The sequence below is a fragment of the Trachemys scripta genome, chromosome 4, assembly GCF_013100865.1.
Source record: "Trachemys scripta elegans isolate TJP31775 chromosome 4, CAS_Tse_1.0, whole genome shotgun sequence".
NCBI lineage: Eukaryota > Metazoa > Chordata > Testudines > Emydidae > Trachemys > Trachemys scripta.
This window is the reverse complement of record NC_048301.1, coordinates 106,669,466-106,684,780: the sequence shown is the minus strand read 5'-3', so window position 1 is coordinate 106,684,780 and position 15,315 is coordinate 106,669,466. Positions and strand designations below refer to the sequence as shown.

The following is a 15,315-nucleotide window of genomic DNA, read 5'->3' as shown; positions in this document are numbered from 1 at the left end:
TTTGTCTTTGTTAAACTTCATCCTGTTTACCTCAGCCCATTTCTCCAATTTGTCCAGATCATTTTGAATTATGACCCTGTCCTCCAAAGTAGTTGCAATCCCTCCCAGTTTGGTATCATCCGCAAACTTAATAAGCGTACTTTCTATGCCAATATCTTAAGTCGTTGATGAAGATATTGAACAGAGCCGGTCCCAAAACAGACCCCTGCGGAACCCCACTCGTTACGCCTTTCCAGCAGGATTGGGAACCATTAATAACAACTCTCTGAGTACGGTTATCCAGCCAGTTATGCACCCACCTTATAGTAGCCCCATCTAATTTGTATTTGCCTAGTTTATCGATAAGAATATCATGCGAGACCGTATCAAATGCCTTACTAAAGTCTAGGTATACCACATCCACCGCTTCACCCTTATCCACAAGGCTCGTTATCCTATCAAAGAAAGCTATCAGATTGGTTTGACATGACTTGTTCTTCACAAATCCATGCTGGCTGTTCCCTATCACCTTACCACCTTCCAAGTGTTTGCAGATGATTTCCTTAATTACTTGCTCCATTATCTTCCCTGGCACAGAAGTTAAACTAACTGGTCTGTAGTTACCTGGGTTGTTTTTATTTCCCTTTTTATAGATGGGCACTATATTTGCCCTTTTCCAGTCTTCTGGAATCTCTCCCGTCTCCCATGACTTTCCAAAGATAATAGCTAGAGGCTCAGATACCTCCTCTATTAGCTCCTTGAGTATTCTAGGATGCATTTCATCAGGCCCGGGTGACTTGCAGGCATCTAACTTTTCTAAGTGATTTTTAACTTGTTCTTTTTTTATTTTATCCGCTAAACCTACCCCCTTCCCATTAGCATTCACTATGTTAGGCATTCCTTCAGACTTCTCGGTGAAGACCGAAACAAAGAAGTCATTAAGCATCTCTGCCATTTCCAAGATCTGGATTCACTTGCCAGCTCTACCACAGACTTCCAGCGTGACCTTGGGGAAGTCACTTACTCTCTATGCCTCACTTGTAAAATGGGGGTAATACTTCCTCCATCTGTTGTCTGTCTTGTCTACTTACGCAGTCAGCTCTTGAGAGCAGGGATTGCCTCTCCCTATGGGAATGTACAGCACCTAGCACAATGGAGCCCTGGTCGCAACTGGGGCCTCTAAGAACTTTTATAATACAAAGCAGTAGTAAGCCTGGCCATCTTCTACCTTCACAAGTTTAATCCAAACTGATAGTCTGTCTTGTTTCCTACCATGCAATACTGGGTCTGCTTGATACACGTCCCCTCAATGTCATGTGGATTCGCAGCCCTGTGTATCCAGATATGGTAGGTGTATGGGGAAAATGGCTTTTTCCTTCTCCTGTCAGAATTGATCTTGTTGGCCACAGATTAGGATGGAGAGTGAGGAGTCCAGTGCGTGCAGACTTCATTAGTCTTTGGGGTGATGGCTGAGCGTTCGAGTGGTCTTACGCACCTGTTAGCATTGTGCTCCCCTAGTGGCTCTTAAACCCCATGCTGCCTGCATGTGACTCAATGTTGCCTGGCCAGGGAGAGTTATGTCACTTTCAAAAGGTGTTGTGACAAGAAACATATAGGAAGGGGAGTGTTTCGTTTGTAACTGTCGGAGGTGCTACTCAGACGGGCAGCAGAACATTGTTACATTACAGGAAACGTTAACAATAAAAATCAAACTTCGGGGGAGCAATAGAACTACCTGGATTCTGGCCCCAGTCTATTTGCATTGTGACACGTGATGGGAATGTGTGTGTGACTATCAAGCCAGGAAGAGAGACCCCCTCACTGCACTAAGAGAGGGGAGTGGGTGGTGCATGCAGCCAAAAAAAAAAAAAATCTAGTTCTGGAGCGTTACCATGGACTTCGGTGAGAACAGAATTGGGCTTGTGCTTCTGAAAAATCCCCCCTACCTTTGGTACTAGGGACAGAAGCTCTCTTGCAGTGCAACCCCCAAATCCCTATACTGTCCTATGGAACTGTTGCTATGAACAATTTCGTACACAGCAGGGAAGGGGTTAACTATCCACTGCCTCTGAAGGGGCCTTTATGGTGTTGGTGGGGAAGTTCCCCACCGAGCAGGCTGTACACGCATTCATTCAGGGGAGAGAGGTGCTCACAATCTTTGCAAATCAGAAAGGAGTTCTTACGCACAAGCAGTTGAAGGAATTTTGTTTAAACTAATATAAATAAAATTTAAAAGCCAGGATCGGCCATAAGAAACCAAGAATGGAATCTTTCCAAACCAGTCATGGTATGGAAGGGCATGGGCCTGTGGGGAGAAAAGTAGGATTAGGACATAAACGCTCTTACAGTTTTAACCACGGTAGTGACTACTGTAGTGAGACGGGGAAGCTCGCTCCTTTAGCTCAGGCAGTTGAAGCTTGTGTCTCTTAGATCCAGAGGTCCTGGGTGGGTGGGTGAGGTCTTAGCATAACAAGTAGCTGTCTGAGACTTCAAAGGCCTCTGTGGCCAGGAAAGGGGGATTTTAAAAAATGGGAGCAATGGAGGAATGAAGGGATTCTCAAAGCATGAAGTAGCCAACCACAGAAGAAGGGAAGCTAGGCACCTGAAGTCTTGTCACAGACTTTCTTTATGGCCTGGAGCCAGGAGGTCAGCTAGATATTTATAATGTTCCCTTCTGTCCTCTAAATGAATAGAGGAGTTCTGCAAATTCGTCAATGTGAAGGTCTGGGCTGGGGAGCAGGGTTCAGGTAAGTGAGCAGTGCAGAAAGGCTGTGACTAGTGTCATGCAGAAATGAAGCAACTTCTCCGGTTGGTACTTGTGATAGCTTTCTGTGGACATGGGAGCAATGTTAATGCTGGAGTCTTGGTGGGGGAACGGAACAAGAGAGCAATCCCTTGTTCCTGTATAGTGCCTCTCCTCCAAGGATTACAAAACTTCTGTAAATACCCAATAGATGCAGGTTGTGATGTGCTATCCTTACTCTTCAGAAGCCCAGACACAGATGGTGATCTACAACCTGCCCGAGATGCCAGTTAACTTGCTGCTTGTGCTGGGAACAGAACCCAGAGGGCTGATTCTCTGTCCTGTCCCTTTCACACCAGTGTAAGGTGCTGTCCGGTTGGAATGGTCGTGTGCAGCACACATGGCACAGGAGCCAATGACTGCACAAGGGGCAGAGTGATGGAGGCTTGGAGCCCAGATCTCTGGATTCACAGTCCTGAGCTCAAACTGCAAACACTGCCCAGCCTCTCAAATGTTGCAGCTCTGACAGGCTGAGCTCTGCTGATAAAGGAATAATTTTCCAGAGCAGAAAATGGATGCGATATGTACTGCTCCCAAAAAACTCCCAAACAAGTATGCTATAAACCAGCAGAACCATCATCCTAATGCATCCCTGTTTAAAGTAATAGAGCCTACAAACAGCCTCTTCTAATCTATCTTGCGTATATCCACATAGCAATTGGACAGTCACCAAGAAGACAAGTTTGTCTTGTCAGATGCTTTATTGCTCAATTAAAACGGTCAGTAACCTCTGAAGGTCTATTAAAACCCTTCTGCTTTGCAGCTTTTACTACTTGTCTCCCTCTGCTAATGGTGCACAGTTCTCCTACCGCACGCAGATGTGTGTGCAGGGTGAATCACGGTCATGGGGCTTCTGATTCTTGGTTTTGTAGGACTCCCTGGTAGTAAGGAATATACTACATGCTGGCTTGAAGGCTCCTGAGCCTTGTATTCCTGTTCCCTAGGCAGTGCAGAAGGCTCTGCTGGTTAAATCACTCCTCTGTCTTGGAGCCTTCTTGCAGTGGAACGGCCAGTGTAAACTCTGTACCCTCACAGATGCCGTCTTCTATCCATCTTCCTCTTTTTCCTGCCTTTTTCCCCCTCTTGTCTTTACCTTTATCTATACCTGCCCCTTCCATTCTACTCATCATCACCAAGAGCCTATGTGAGTCTTACAGTGGAGAGGCCCTGCAGCTTGGCCCCAGGGTCACCCATGTGCTAGAATATGATGGGATGGGAGGAGAGAAGCCTGGTGGTCAGGTTGCTGCTTACACTGGCAGCCAACATGCATGTTAGCTGCTCCTGTGGCCAGATGAATTAGTGACCCTCGGAGAACAGGATCAGGCTGCGGCTGCAGTGGGGAATGGACTAGGTACAAGTGTCCTGCAGCTTTTCCTCCTGCACTCTGCCCTAGATGTGACTCTTCCTTCAAGATGGGGGAATCACTGGGCTGGAAACGTGGGGGGAAGCTTTTTAAAATACAGATGTTTGACTCTTCACTGCAGTTCATCCTATGATACTCTGGAAGTTCACTTTCCTGGTAGCTCCTCCACTTTGAAGCCACCTCCCAGAATTGTTGGTCCAGCACCATCAGGTCTGCTGCATCTACCATCATTGCTGTTGCAGCTGAAGATGCCACCTCTTGACTGCAAAGTGGGGAGTTATAGGGACACCCAAGTGGATTGACTGATGGTTCTGTCATTCCAGGGTTCAGGTAGGGAGGTGGGAGGAAACAAGATACTTTTGAAATGACCCAAATCTCTCAATTAGGGGTGGGGAGAACTCACTGATTCAAGTTATAGCCAATTAAGATGAGGGACTCAGGGCAGCAGGGAAAACTGATGTCTCTTCTTTCTCATCTCTTCCCACTTAGATCACAGACCGAACTGAATCCCTGAACCGCTCAATAAAGAAAAGGTAATTCTCCTTCCACTGATTGACCTGTTGGTAATTCTCCACTGGGCTTTGATTCGAGTATTACTGTAACACAGACCTGCACTTGAACCAAAGACACAATTCCAAGTGATCATGCTGGAGGGCTCTGCTGGTGGGTTGATGGGGAACAGTGTCCTATTGCTTAGTGGGTCTCATAGACTCATAGACTCATAGACTTTAAGGTCAGAAGGGACCATTATGATCATCTGGTCTGACCCCCTGCATGCTGCAGGCCATAAAACCGTCCCTACCCCTTCCCTGGACTCTGCTGTTGAAGTCCCCAATCCTGTTTTAGGTGACTTCAATCGGCAGAAACCCTCCTGCTAGAGATCCCTGCCCTATGCTGCGGAGGAAGGCGAAAAACCTCCAGAGGCTCAGCCAATCTGCCCTGGAGGAAAATTCCTTCCCGACCCCAAATATGGCGATCAGTAAGACCCCGAGCATATAGGCAAGAGTCTCCAGCCTGACCCCTGTCAGCCATTATACAATTTACCTACCATTTCTTGGTTTTCCTTGACTACTATGTTTTACCATTAAACCATTCCCTCCATAAATTTATCTAACTTAATCTTAAAACCAGACAGGTCCGTCGCCCCCACCGTTTCCCTCGGAAGGCCGTTCCAATATTTCACCCCTCTGACGGTCAGAAACCTTCGTCTAATTTCAAGCCTGAACCTCCCCACGGCCAGTTTATATCCATTCGTTCTCGTATCCACATTAGTACTAAGCTGGAATAATTCTTCTCCCTCCCTCGTATTAATCCCTCTAATATATTTAAAGATAGCAATCATATCCCCCCTCAGCCTTCGCTTTGTCAGACTAAACAACCCAAGCTCCTCTAGTCTCTTTTCATACAACAGGTTTTCCATTCCTCTGATCATCCTAGTGGCCCTTCTCTGCACCCGTTCCAGTTTGAGTTCATCTTTTTTAAACATGGGAGACCAGAACTGCACACAGTACTCCAAATGAGGTCTCACCAGCGCCTTGTACAACGGAAGCAGGACCTCCTTATCCCTACTAGATATACCTCGCCTAATGCATCCCAAGACAGCATTGGCTTTTTTCACCGCCATGTCGCATTGTCGACTCATAGTCATCCTGCGGTCTACTAGGACCCCTAGGTCCTTCTCCTCTTCCGTTACTTCTAACCAATGCGTCCCCATCTTGTAACTAAAATTTTTATTAGTCATCCCCAAATGCATCACCTTACACTTTTTACTATTAAATTTCATCCTATTCCTGATACTCCAATTCACAAGCTCGTTCAAGTCTCCCTGCAGGATATCCCTATCCTCCTCCGAATTTACAACGCCTCCCACCTTCGTATCATCCGCAAACTTTATCAGCCCACTCCTGCAATCGGTTCCGAGGTCAGTTATAAATAGATTAAATAAAATGGGTCCCAAAACCGAACCTTGAGGCACTCCACTAGTAACCTCCCTCCAACCCGACAGTTCACCCTTTAATACGACCCGCTGCATTCTCCCCATTAACCAATTCCTTATCCACCTCTGGATTTTCATATCGATCCCCATGTTTTTCAGTTTAACCAATAATTCCTCATGGGGTACAGTATCAAACGCTTTACTGAAATCCAGGTATATTAGGTCCACCGCATTTCCCTTATCTAATAAATCCGTTACTTTCTCGAAGAAGGAGATCAGATTCGTTTGGCACGATCTGCCCTTCGTAAAACCATGTTGTAATTTATCGCAATTGCCACTAACCTCCAGGTCCTCAACTAGTTTCTCTTTCAGAATTTTCTCTAACACCTTGCACACTACAGATGTTAAACTAACAGGCCTGTAGTTACCCGGATCACTTTTTTTCCCTTTCTTGAAAATAGGAACCACATTAGCTATTCTCCAGTCTAACGGGACCACCCCCGAGTTTACAGATTCATTAAATATTATCGCTAATGGGCCTGCTATTTCCCACGCCAATTCCTTCAATATTCTCGGATGAAGATCGTCCGGTCCTCCCGACTTAGCCCCATTAAGGCATTCAAGTTTTGTTTCTACCTCGGATACGGTAATCCCCCATCCTGAATGCCCCTCTGTAGTGGTGCTAGTATCCCTAATACCTTCATTGGCCTCATTAAACACCGATGCAAAATATTCATTGAGATATTGCGCCATGCCTAGATTGTCTTTAATCTCCTCTCCGGCAATAGTCTTCAGCGGTCCCACTTCTTCTTTCTTTGCTTTCTTCCTATTTATATGGCTGTAAAACCTCTTACTATTGCTTTTAATTCCCCTCGCTAGGTCCAACTCTACACGGCCTTTGGCCTTTCTCACTCTATCTCTACATTCTCTGACTTCGCTAAGGTAAGTTTCTTTACTAATCCCTCCCCTCTTCCACTCTTTGTACGCTTTCTGTTTTTTCCTAATCGCCCCTTTGAGTCGGTCGCTCATCCAGCTCGGTCTAAATCTCCTGCTTTGTAATCTTTTTCCCTTTTTTGGAATGCAGGCCTCCGACAGCTCATGCATCTTTAACTTGAAGTAATCCCAGGCTTCTTCTGCCTTTAGATCCATTAATACGTTTGCCCAATCCACTTCCCTTACCAGTCCCCTTAATTTGTTAAAATTGGCCTTTTTAAAATTATAAACCCTAGTCTTTGACTTAATTCTGTTACTCCTCCCATGTATTTTAAACCGAATTAGCTCATGATCACTGGAGCCCAAATTGTCCCCCACTACCACTTCCTCAACGAGGTCCTCACTACTTACCAGAATCAAATCTAAAATGGCCTCCCCCCTCGTCGGTTCAGCTACCACTTGATGAAGGAATTGATCAGCAAGCACATCTAGGAACATCTGAGCCCTATTATTACTACTAGCGTTTGTGCCCCAATCTATATCTGGGAAGTTAAAGTCCCCCATAATTACACAGTTTCTATTAGTAATTACTTCTCTAAACACATTAAATAGTTCCTTATCCATATCCTGGGTCGATCCCGGCGGTCTATAGCACACTCCGAGCACTATCCCCGGAGAGGCTCTAGTAGTCCTATTACCCAGTGTGAGTATTGCCCAGACGGACTCTGTGTTATCTAATCCATCAACTATTATTTCTTTACAGCTTATTTCACTATTGACATACAATGCCACCCCCCCACCTTTACCTTTGTTCCGGTCTTTCCTAAACAGCGCATACCCCTCCATACCTGTGTTCCAGTCGTGACTGCCATTCCACCACGTTTCTGTTATTCCTACGATATCTGGTTTCAGCTCTTGGACCAAGAGCTCCAATTCCTCCATTTTATTACCTAGGCTTCTGGCATTGGTGTATAAACACCCTAATGTATGTCGTTTAGCCTGTCTCCCATTCGTAGCACTATAAGTTGCGGGCCTCCTTGCGTCCGTCCCCCCTGTCCTTCCTATGTCCAATCTCATCTCCCCGGCTATGTCTCCTCTCATTTTACTCACCTTTTCCATACTGGAATCTGGCGTGGAGATTAACTGTGCATCTCCCAACCTTCTCCCCAAACTTCCTAGTTTAAAGCTCTTTTGATAAGATGAGCCAGCCTCCCTCCCAGAAGTCTATTTCCTTCCCTACTCAGGTGAAGCCCATCCCGCGAGAACAGGTGCCTGTCCCCGAAAGCCTCCCAGTGGCCATACATCCCAAAGCCCTCCTTATAGCACCACTCTCTTAGCCAACTATTTATTCTCACAATCCTATCAGCCCTTTGCTGCCCTTCCCTCGGAACGGGCAGAATCCCACTAAAGATAATCTGAGCCTCTATCTCCTTGAGCGTCTTCCCCAGCCTAGCATAATCTCCCTTGATTCTCTCTAACGAGAACCTAGCCATGTCATTCGTTCCTACATGAAGGATTATCAAGGGGTTCTTACCTGCTCCTTTTAGGATCCTTTTCAACCGCAGGTCCACATCGCGTATCTTTGCGCCCGGTAGACAGCACACCCTTCTGTTCTCCGGGTCCGCCCTGGTCACAGGCCTGTCCAATCTCCTCAGTAAAGAGTCTCCAATTACATACACCTGCCGTCGCCTGGCAACAGTGCAATCTAGTAATCTAGTCTCTAGTCCCTCTAGTCCTGACCTGTGCCTGTTCCTATCTTCCGTTATGCTCCCCCTTATGCCTTCCTGATTCCTCCCGGGGCCCAGAATTGGTGCTGTCTCCATCAACTCCTCCCCTCTCTCTCTCGGACTAGCTGCTCTTCTCTTCTTCCTCACTCTCCCACCTTCAGCCGCCACCTGCTGCCCCTCCACCTCGCTATCCAAACACTCGAACCTATTCCTGAGTTCTATTCCCCCCTCGCTGGCCCTTCTTTTCCTTGGCCTGCTTCTCACAGTCACATGCTTCCACCTCCCATGTTCTCCCCCTTCCATTCCCCTCTCACCGTCCTCTGCCTCTACCTGCGCTGCAGGACACTCTCCTTCAGCCCCTCCTTGCCTGTCCTCCATCAGCTGCTCAAACCCCCGCCTAAACTCCACCAGGGTATCTACCTGCATCTCTAGCCCCTTAATCTTTTCCTCCAGTAACACTATCAGGCGACACTTCATACACACATACCTGTGTTCCAGCTCCCCTGCTAGGACCATATACATACCACAGCTTCCACATGCCACCATCTGCATTCTGTCTGCTCCTGCTGCTTGGCTCATGCCTGCTGCACTCCCTGCCCACAGCACCTGTGGACTCAGAGCACACACCACACCGTGCCCTCCTGCCTCCCCCTGCAAACTCCCTCTCAAACTCCCCTGTTAGTTGCCGCTGCTCGCAGCTGTACCGCTGCCTGGCTGGGCGGCCGCTTTTATGGGCCCCTTGATCAGCCAAGCCCCGCCCCCTGCTCAGGGCTCGGCGTCCGTCCCAGCACCCAGCCCCTGCCGGCCCCTTCTCCTCCAATGAGAACTCCCTCTCAAACTCCCCTGTTAGCAGCCCTGTTTGCTGCCGCTTGGTCACTTGGACATCTTTCAGAACCAGCATTTGTGACGTGGGGGTGGGGGAAAACTAGTGGCTTCTTCCCAAAAGAGGCTTGGGTATACTTCACTCTGATGAGCTTAAGGCAATAACACTTCCTTCTTTCTCCAGCAACAGTGTGAAGAAGACTCAGCCACCACTTCCTGTTTCCAAGATTGATGACAGACTGGAGCAGTACACTCATGCCATTGAGGTGATGCTCTTGATCATATAGGTGGCATGTTCTCAACTCCCAGCCCCATATAGGCTCTATTCTATTCTGGATAGACCTCACCTCCTTTGGTCCTTGTAGACTGCCCTAGCAACTAGCTATAATAATGCTAGAAGGGATCGAATCTAATCTTCCTAAATCCCTCCATGCTCTTTAATTCATCAGGATAAGGAATCGTGTGTCTTTTGAGCAGGAGCGCTGGAGATGTGAACAAGCCATTTTCTCCTATCTTACTACACCAGACAAGGGCGGTCTCCTCTCTGCACCTCTGTCCTGAATGGGCACAATGTACTTCAACTTAGCCTCCATGTTCTTGTTTGTTTCTGTCCCCTGACTCTGTAGTTAATGTATCCATTGAAATGATTATTTACAACCTCCTTTCTCCAAGAATCTATTCACAAAAATCTGCAAGTGCTCGGAACACTTTCACTCTGGTTTGCTTTGTTTCCAGACATCCGAGAAGGTTCCGAAACTTGTCCGACAATCTTCCCTTGAACTTGCCACCACAAGCATGGTTGTAGCCAGCACAAAAAGCCTCTGGGAGACTGGAGAGGTTGCAGCTCAGTCCTCTAAGTCGCCATCCTGTAAGGTAAGACTGCTGAGCCTTATATGCCCAGCCAACTCCTACTGCAGGAGAAGGGGTACAGCTTTGTTTCATAGGCGCCAACTTCTGCTCCCACCAGTGGGTGCTTGACCCCCCTCCCCCGCACTCTGCCCCCAGCCCCGCCCTGACTCCACCCCTTCCATGAGGTCCTGCCCCACCCCCATTCCAACCCCTTCCCCAAAGTCTCTGCCCCTCCCTGCCCCTATTCCGACTGCTTCCCCAAATTCCCACCCTGGCCCCACATCTTCCCCTGAGTGTGCCACGTTCCCGCTCCTCCCCCACCCTCCCAGAGCTTGCTACAGCTGTTTGGCGCTGCTGGGAGGTAGGCAGAGGAGCGGGAACGCGGGACGCTCAGGGTGGGACGCGGAGGAGGAGGTGGGGTGGGGGGCAGGGGAGCTTGGCTGCCAGTGGCTGCAGAGCACCCACTAATTTTTCCCTGTGGGTGCTCCAGCCCCGGAGAACCCACTGAGTCGATGCCTATGCTTTGTTTAATGTCAGAGGGCTGCCCCTGTGTCTAACAGCATGAGCTTCAGGAAGAAAACTTACCCTGCTACATGGTTGGCTGGGTTTACTCAAATTATTCAGGTGCATATCACTGTGGAGTAGGGACTTGAAAGGACAATGGTATCAGGAGTAGCAATGTCAGGTTAAAACCTCATTCTTCCCCTCTTCTATTGACATCCATGTTAAAACTTTCAGATGTTCTATTTCTACTGCCTACAATTCACTAAAGCTTTGTCTGTACCTGGATTAGCCCCAACCACAATAGTGCAAATACCAAGGAAACTGGTTTTGTTTATCACGGCTTGAAATGGAGTTAAACTGAACTGCTGGAAACAGTTGTTTCCTTGTCTGCACTAGGAGCCACCCCAGTTGTGTATTGATTAGACCCCACTGAGCCATCCAAGGTACAGCCAAGTTGTAAATTTAAACAATGGAAAGAATCTACTCTCCATTCCTAGTGAATTGCATTTTCTGGTTCAAGTGCCAGCACAATGCTGCAACATCTAGGTTGCAAAGGCCTCACTATCAAAAATGTCTCTCTGAAAACTGTTTCACTTAAAGCTTCCTAGGAAAGAAACTTTCCTATTAATACTTCTTAATATTGTAAACCCTTTCCCCTACAAAACCTACATCTTGGGCCTTAGATTCAGTGTTCTGTTAACCATCCTCCAACATCTGGTATTTTAAGAAAAGGAAGTCTCGTGCCCCCTGGTATGCAGCCTGCCCAGTGTGACTCTACCCAATCACATGGCCAAGTACCATAGTTATTGGGCAGGTGGCTTCAGTCAGTGTGAAATGAACAAAGGCAGCTTTCAGCTGTGTTGGTGGCAGGGTGATGAGATTCATTCTTATGTCCCCAGGATATTGTGGCTGGAGATATTGTGAATAAGCGAAGCATGTGGGAACAGAAGGGTACCCCCAAAAATGAAGGCAACATCAAGGTAAGTAGCTTCTTCCTAGATGTCCTTGTTATAGCACTTGCTTTATGGTATTGGGGCTGAGTTTGTTCAAGAGAATTCCCTCTTAGGTCAGAGAGGGAGAGAAAGGAGAAGAATGCCTGTATATTGGAGCATAGGTTGAGGTTGCCTACGAACAAAAGCATAGGCCTAGACGAAAGGAGGTATCCTCTATGGCAGTGACAGGAAGGCATGCTTTGCTTTTTTAAACGTATCTGTTGTAATAAACATTCCCACTAATTTAACGAAGGGCTGGGACCAAAGCCCAAGGTTCCCTCCCACCAGACTCTGATATCATTTGCATTTGGATTGAAACTCTGCAAGTTGGGCTAATTAATAGGTTTTTTAAATTTTTAAATAATAGCTTATTTCTCTGAAAGTGCAGAGTGGCTTAGATACCTGGGGTTCTGTTTCTGGGCTGTCTGCTAGTTCTGGAAGATGTGGAGGCCTCTAAGGGTGCATGGGTATAATGCATTAAAAGGTTCTTGCCTAAGATTGAGAATAGCCCTGGCTCCATAGAACTTCAACTCTGATGCTGCCTCTCCTTTTGGTATGGGGTTACTGGAGAGGTTTGACTGAGCTGCATCTTACCATTGATGTTATGATGAATTTTAAAATTGTTGCATTATCTGGCAGTTCCAATAATTATCAATCTCCATTATTTTATTGTATGTATTTGTCTAGGCAAACAGATGGTAGGAACAAGCTCTCACCCCATGTGGTAATCTGGGCCACATTAAAATATTGAAGTTAGAGAACCTCGCCTGCTCCTCAGACTTCAGTTTATTTGATTCTTAATACTTAAGAAACTTATTTGTGTTGATTGAGATACAGGCTGGGAGATGGACACTTGAGGAAGGGCTCTAATCCTCACTTCTCTTCTCCCATTCAGACCACTGCTTCTGGCAAGAAGTACAAGTTTGTAGCAACTGGACATGGCCAGTACAAGAAGGTGTTGATAGATGATGCAACGGAGCAATAATGTGTGTGGAGCATCAATCAACCAGGTAGGTTAGACACAACCTCTGACTGTAGGAGAACCACCTAGCACTTCTCTGGCAGGACAGCTAGGACGATTCAGCACAATAAGCGTAAAACCTGTTCCTTCAGCCTATACATTCGACATTGCCAGCCAGACTTGGGTGTGTTGGAAGGTACTGTATGGACAAAGGGTGGGCTCCTACTTCTTGGTAAACAATGCTCTTCGGGGTAGAAGAAGGGCATGCACAAAGAAATTCTTTCTAGCAGCTGTGCAGCGCAGGATGCCCACGTTAGCTGCAGCTAGAAAACTTACCTTGCAGATCAGACTATTTATGGAAGCTACTGACCTCAGCCCCACTCATAGTAAAAGTGCCTTGGTTGAACTAGACATCGCTTAATCTGATCTTTTATGCTGTAAACAGTAAGAACTGCAGGTGCGGGGGGTAGTTGGAGTTCATTCCAGAGAGTCATGGAAGCTGACCAAGTCCTCTGTGTCCAATGTGTTCATGGGACCTGATCCAGTGACCATTGAGGTCAATGAAAGGATTCCTATTGACTTCAATGGCATTTGGATCAGGCCTATGCTTGTGGGTGGGGTGGGGGAATGATCTTGTGAAAATGTGCACTGTTTCTAGATAGACAAGTGGCACAGAAGGAACAGTCTAGTCACATTAAGGGGGGGGTGGGTGAAGAGTGTAGATGTTGTCTGTGCCCACTTGAAACCCAGAGACTGTTCCCCACCCTCTCAGGACCGTGGTGCTTGTATTAATAGATATCCCTGTGCTATCTTAAGTGACCAGTAGTAAAAGACTCAAGGGCAAAGAAGAGCTCGCTTCGAGAGGTGTGATAGTGGCAAAGCACCCTGAGTGTCTGATGCTCTGCGCAGGAAAAACCAGCACTTGACTTCTCATAAAACCTTTATTGACTTTCCAAGCTTTATGTAGAGCTCAGTCTTTACAAAAGGACCTCTTCCTTCCATCCCTCCCTAATTACCACATGCATTCCCATCCAATAGGATTGTGTACCCAGATGTGGAGGCCTGTAGGCCACTTTGTGACCATACCCACCTCTCTGCTCCTTGTTTCTAAAACCTGCTTCAACTCTCTGCTTTCATTGTACACCTTGTCCTCTAAATCCACATAGATTCCCCTGGCTGTACTCTCCTTTCATGTGCCAAGCCCGGCCTTGCTGAGCTTGGCTCTCCTAGGTGCAGTTAAACCTCATTATTTGAGTTCCTGCAGCTCACATAAAGGGGTTTTCCTCCCCATCCAGGGAAATAAACCACTTCATTAGTTTGAGCTTGTCTAGGAGATTTAGACTCCTGTCTCTGAATCACTCAGTCCCTCCTCGAAAGGCGAACAGGCAATGACTAGACCTCCCCCAGGACAGCCATAGCCAATACTCTAAATGGTGAGGGCTTGGCAAAGTTGCCCCACAGTACTGCAGTTCAGAGTCTTTTTCTGGCTCCAAATGTTGGTACTTAAAGACAAAAAGGCTGAAATGGCTTTGGGTGCTGGGCTTCACCTCTGCTTTCGCTTGCTTCCGTGACTGTTTTATGTCTTGAGTATCTCTCCGCTCCCTAACGATCTTGTTTTGGCACTTCTCTCCCCCTTCCTCATCACGCAGTCCCTTTCACACTCTGGTTTTCCGCTCAAGGAGGCCTGGGGAGCCCCATTATACCACTTGTTAAGCAACTGGAAGGCTCACTATAAAGTGTCACAGGGCAGGGTGTTGAGCATTCTTCTCCGCACCCTCCACTTTTGAGTTGCTTCCTCTTGGCAGGCTCTTGAAACGAGGTGGTCTCCAAGTGGTGGCTTGTACAGTTACTGATTTGGCTGCCACCACATATCTTAGTAACTTCAACCACACATTGAAGAGGTTTAGTTATTGCGTTCCCCTTTCTCTTTCCACAACATGTCATAAGAACAGCCATACTGGGTCAGACCAAAGGTCTAGCCCAGTATACTGTCTGCCAACAGTGGCTAATGCCAGGTGCCCTAGAGGGAACGAGCAGGACAGGTAATCAAGTGATCCATCCCATGTTGCCCATTCCCAGCTTCTGGCAAACAAAGGCTAGGGACACCATCCCTACCCATCCTGACTAATAGTCGCTGATTGACGTATTCTCCCTGAACTTATCTAGTTCTTCTTTTGAACGCTGTTATAGTCTTGGCCTTCACAACATCCTCTGGCAAGGAGTTCCACAGGTTGACTCTGTGTGGGGAAAAAATACTTCCTTTTGTTTGTTTTAAAGGACTGCCTATTAATTTCATTTGGTGACCCCTAGTTCGTGTGTTGTGAGAAGTAAATAACACTTCCTTATTTATTTTTCTCCACACCAGTCATGATTTTATAGACCTCTGTCATATTCCCCCCCCTTAGTAGTCTCTTTTACAAGCTGAAAAGTCCCAGTCTTATTAATC

The 15,315-nt window shown here is 47.0% G+C and overlaps 1 protein-coding gene across 4 annotated transcripts in view; it reads left to right on the top strand.

Moving 5' to 3' along the window:
• LSP1 (lymphocyte specific protein 1) overlaps positions 1-15,315 on the top strand; it is an 86,619-nt gene that overhangs the window by 60,313 nt on the left and 10,991 nt on the right. For all 4 annotated transcript variants that reach the window (XM_034770290.1, XM_034770287.1, XM_034770286.1 and 1 more), the window contains 5 exons: positions 4,635-4,678; positions 9,748-9,829; positions 10,299-10,436; positions 11,816-11,896; positions 12,804-12,918. In XM_034770290.1, the coding sequence (XP_034626181.1) occupies positions 4,635-4,678; positions 9,748-9,829; positions 10,299-10,436; positions 11,816-11,896; positions 12,804-12,893 (435 nt within the window). In that variant the 3' untranslated portion in view covers positions 12,894-12,918. The remainder of the gene's footprint in view (positions 1-4,634; positions 4,679-9,747; positions 9,830-10,298; positions 10,437-11,815; positions 11,897-12,803; positions 12,919-15,315) is intronic.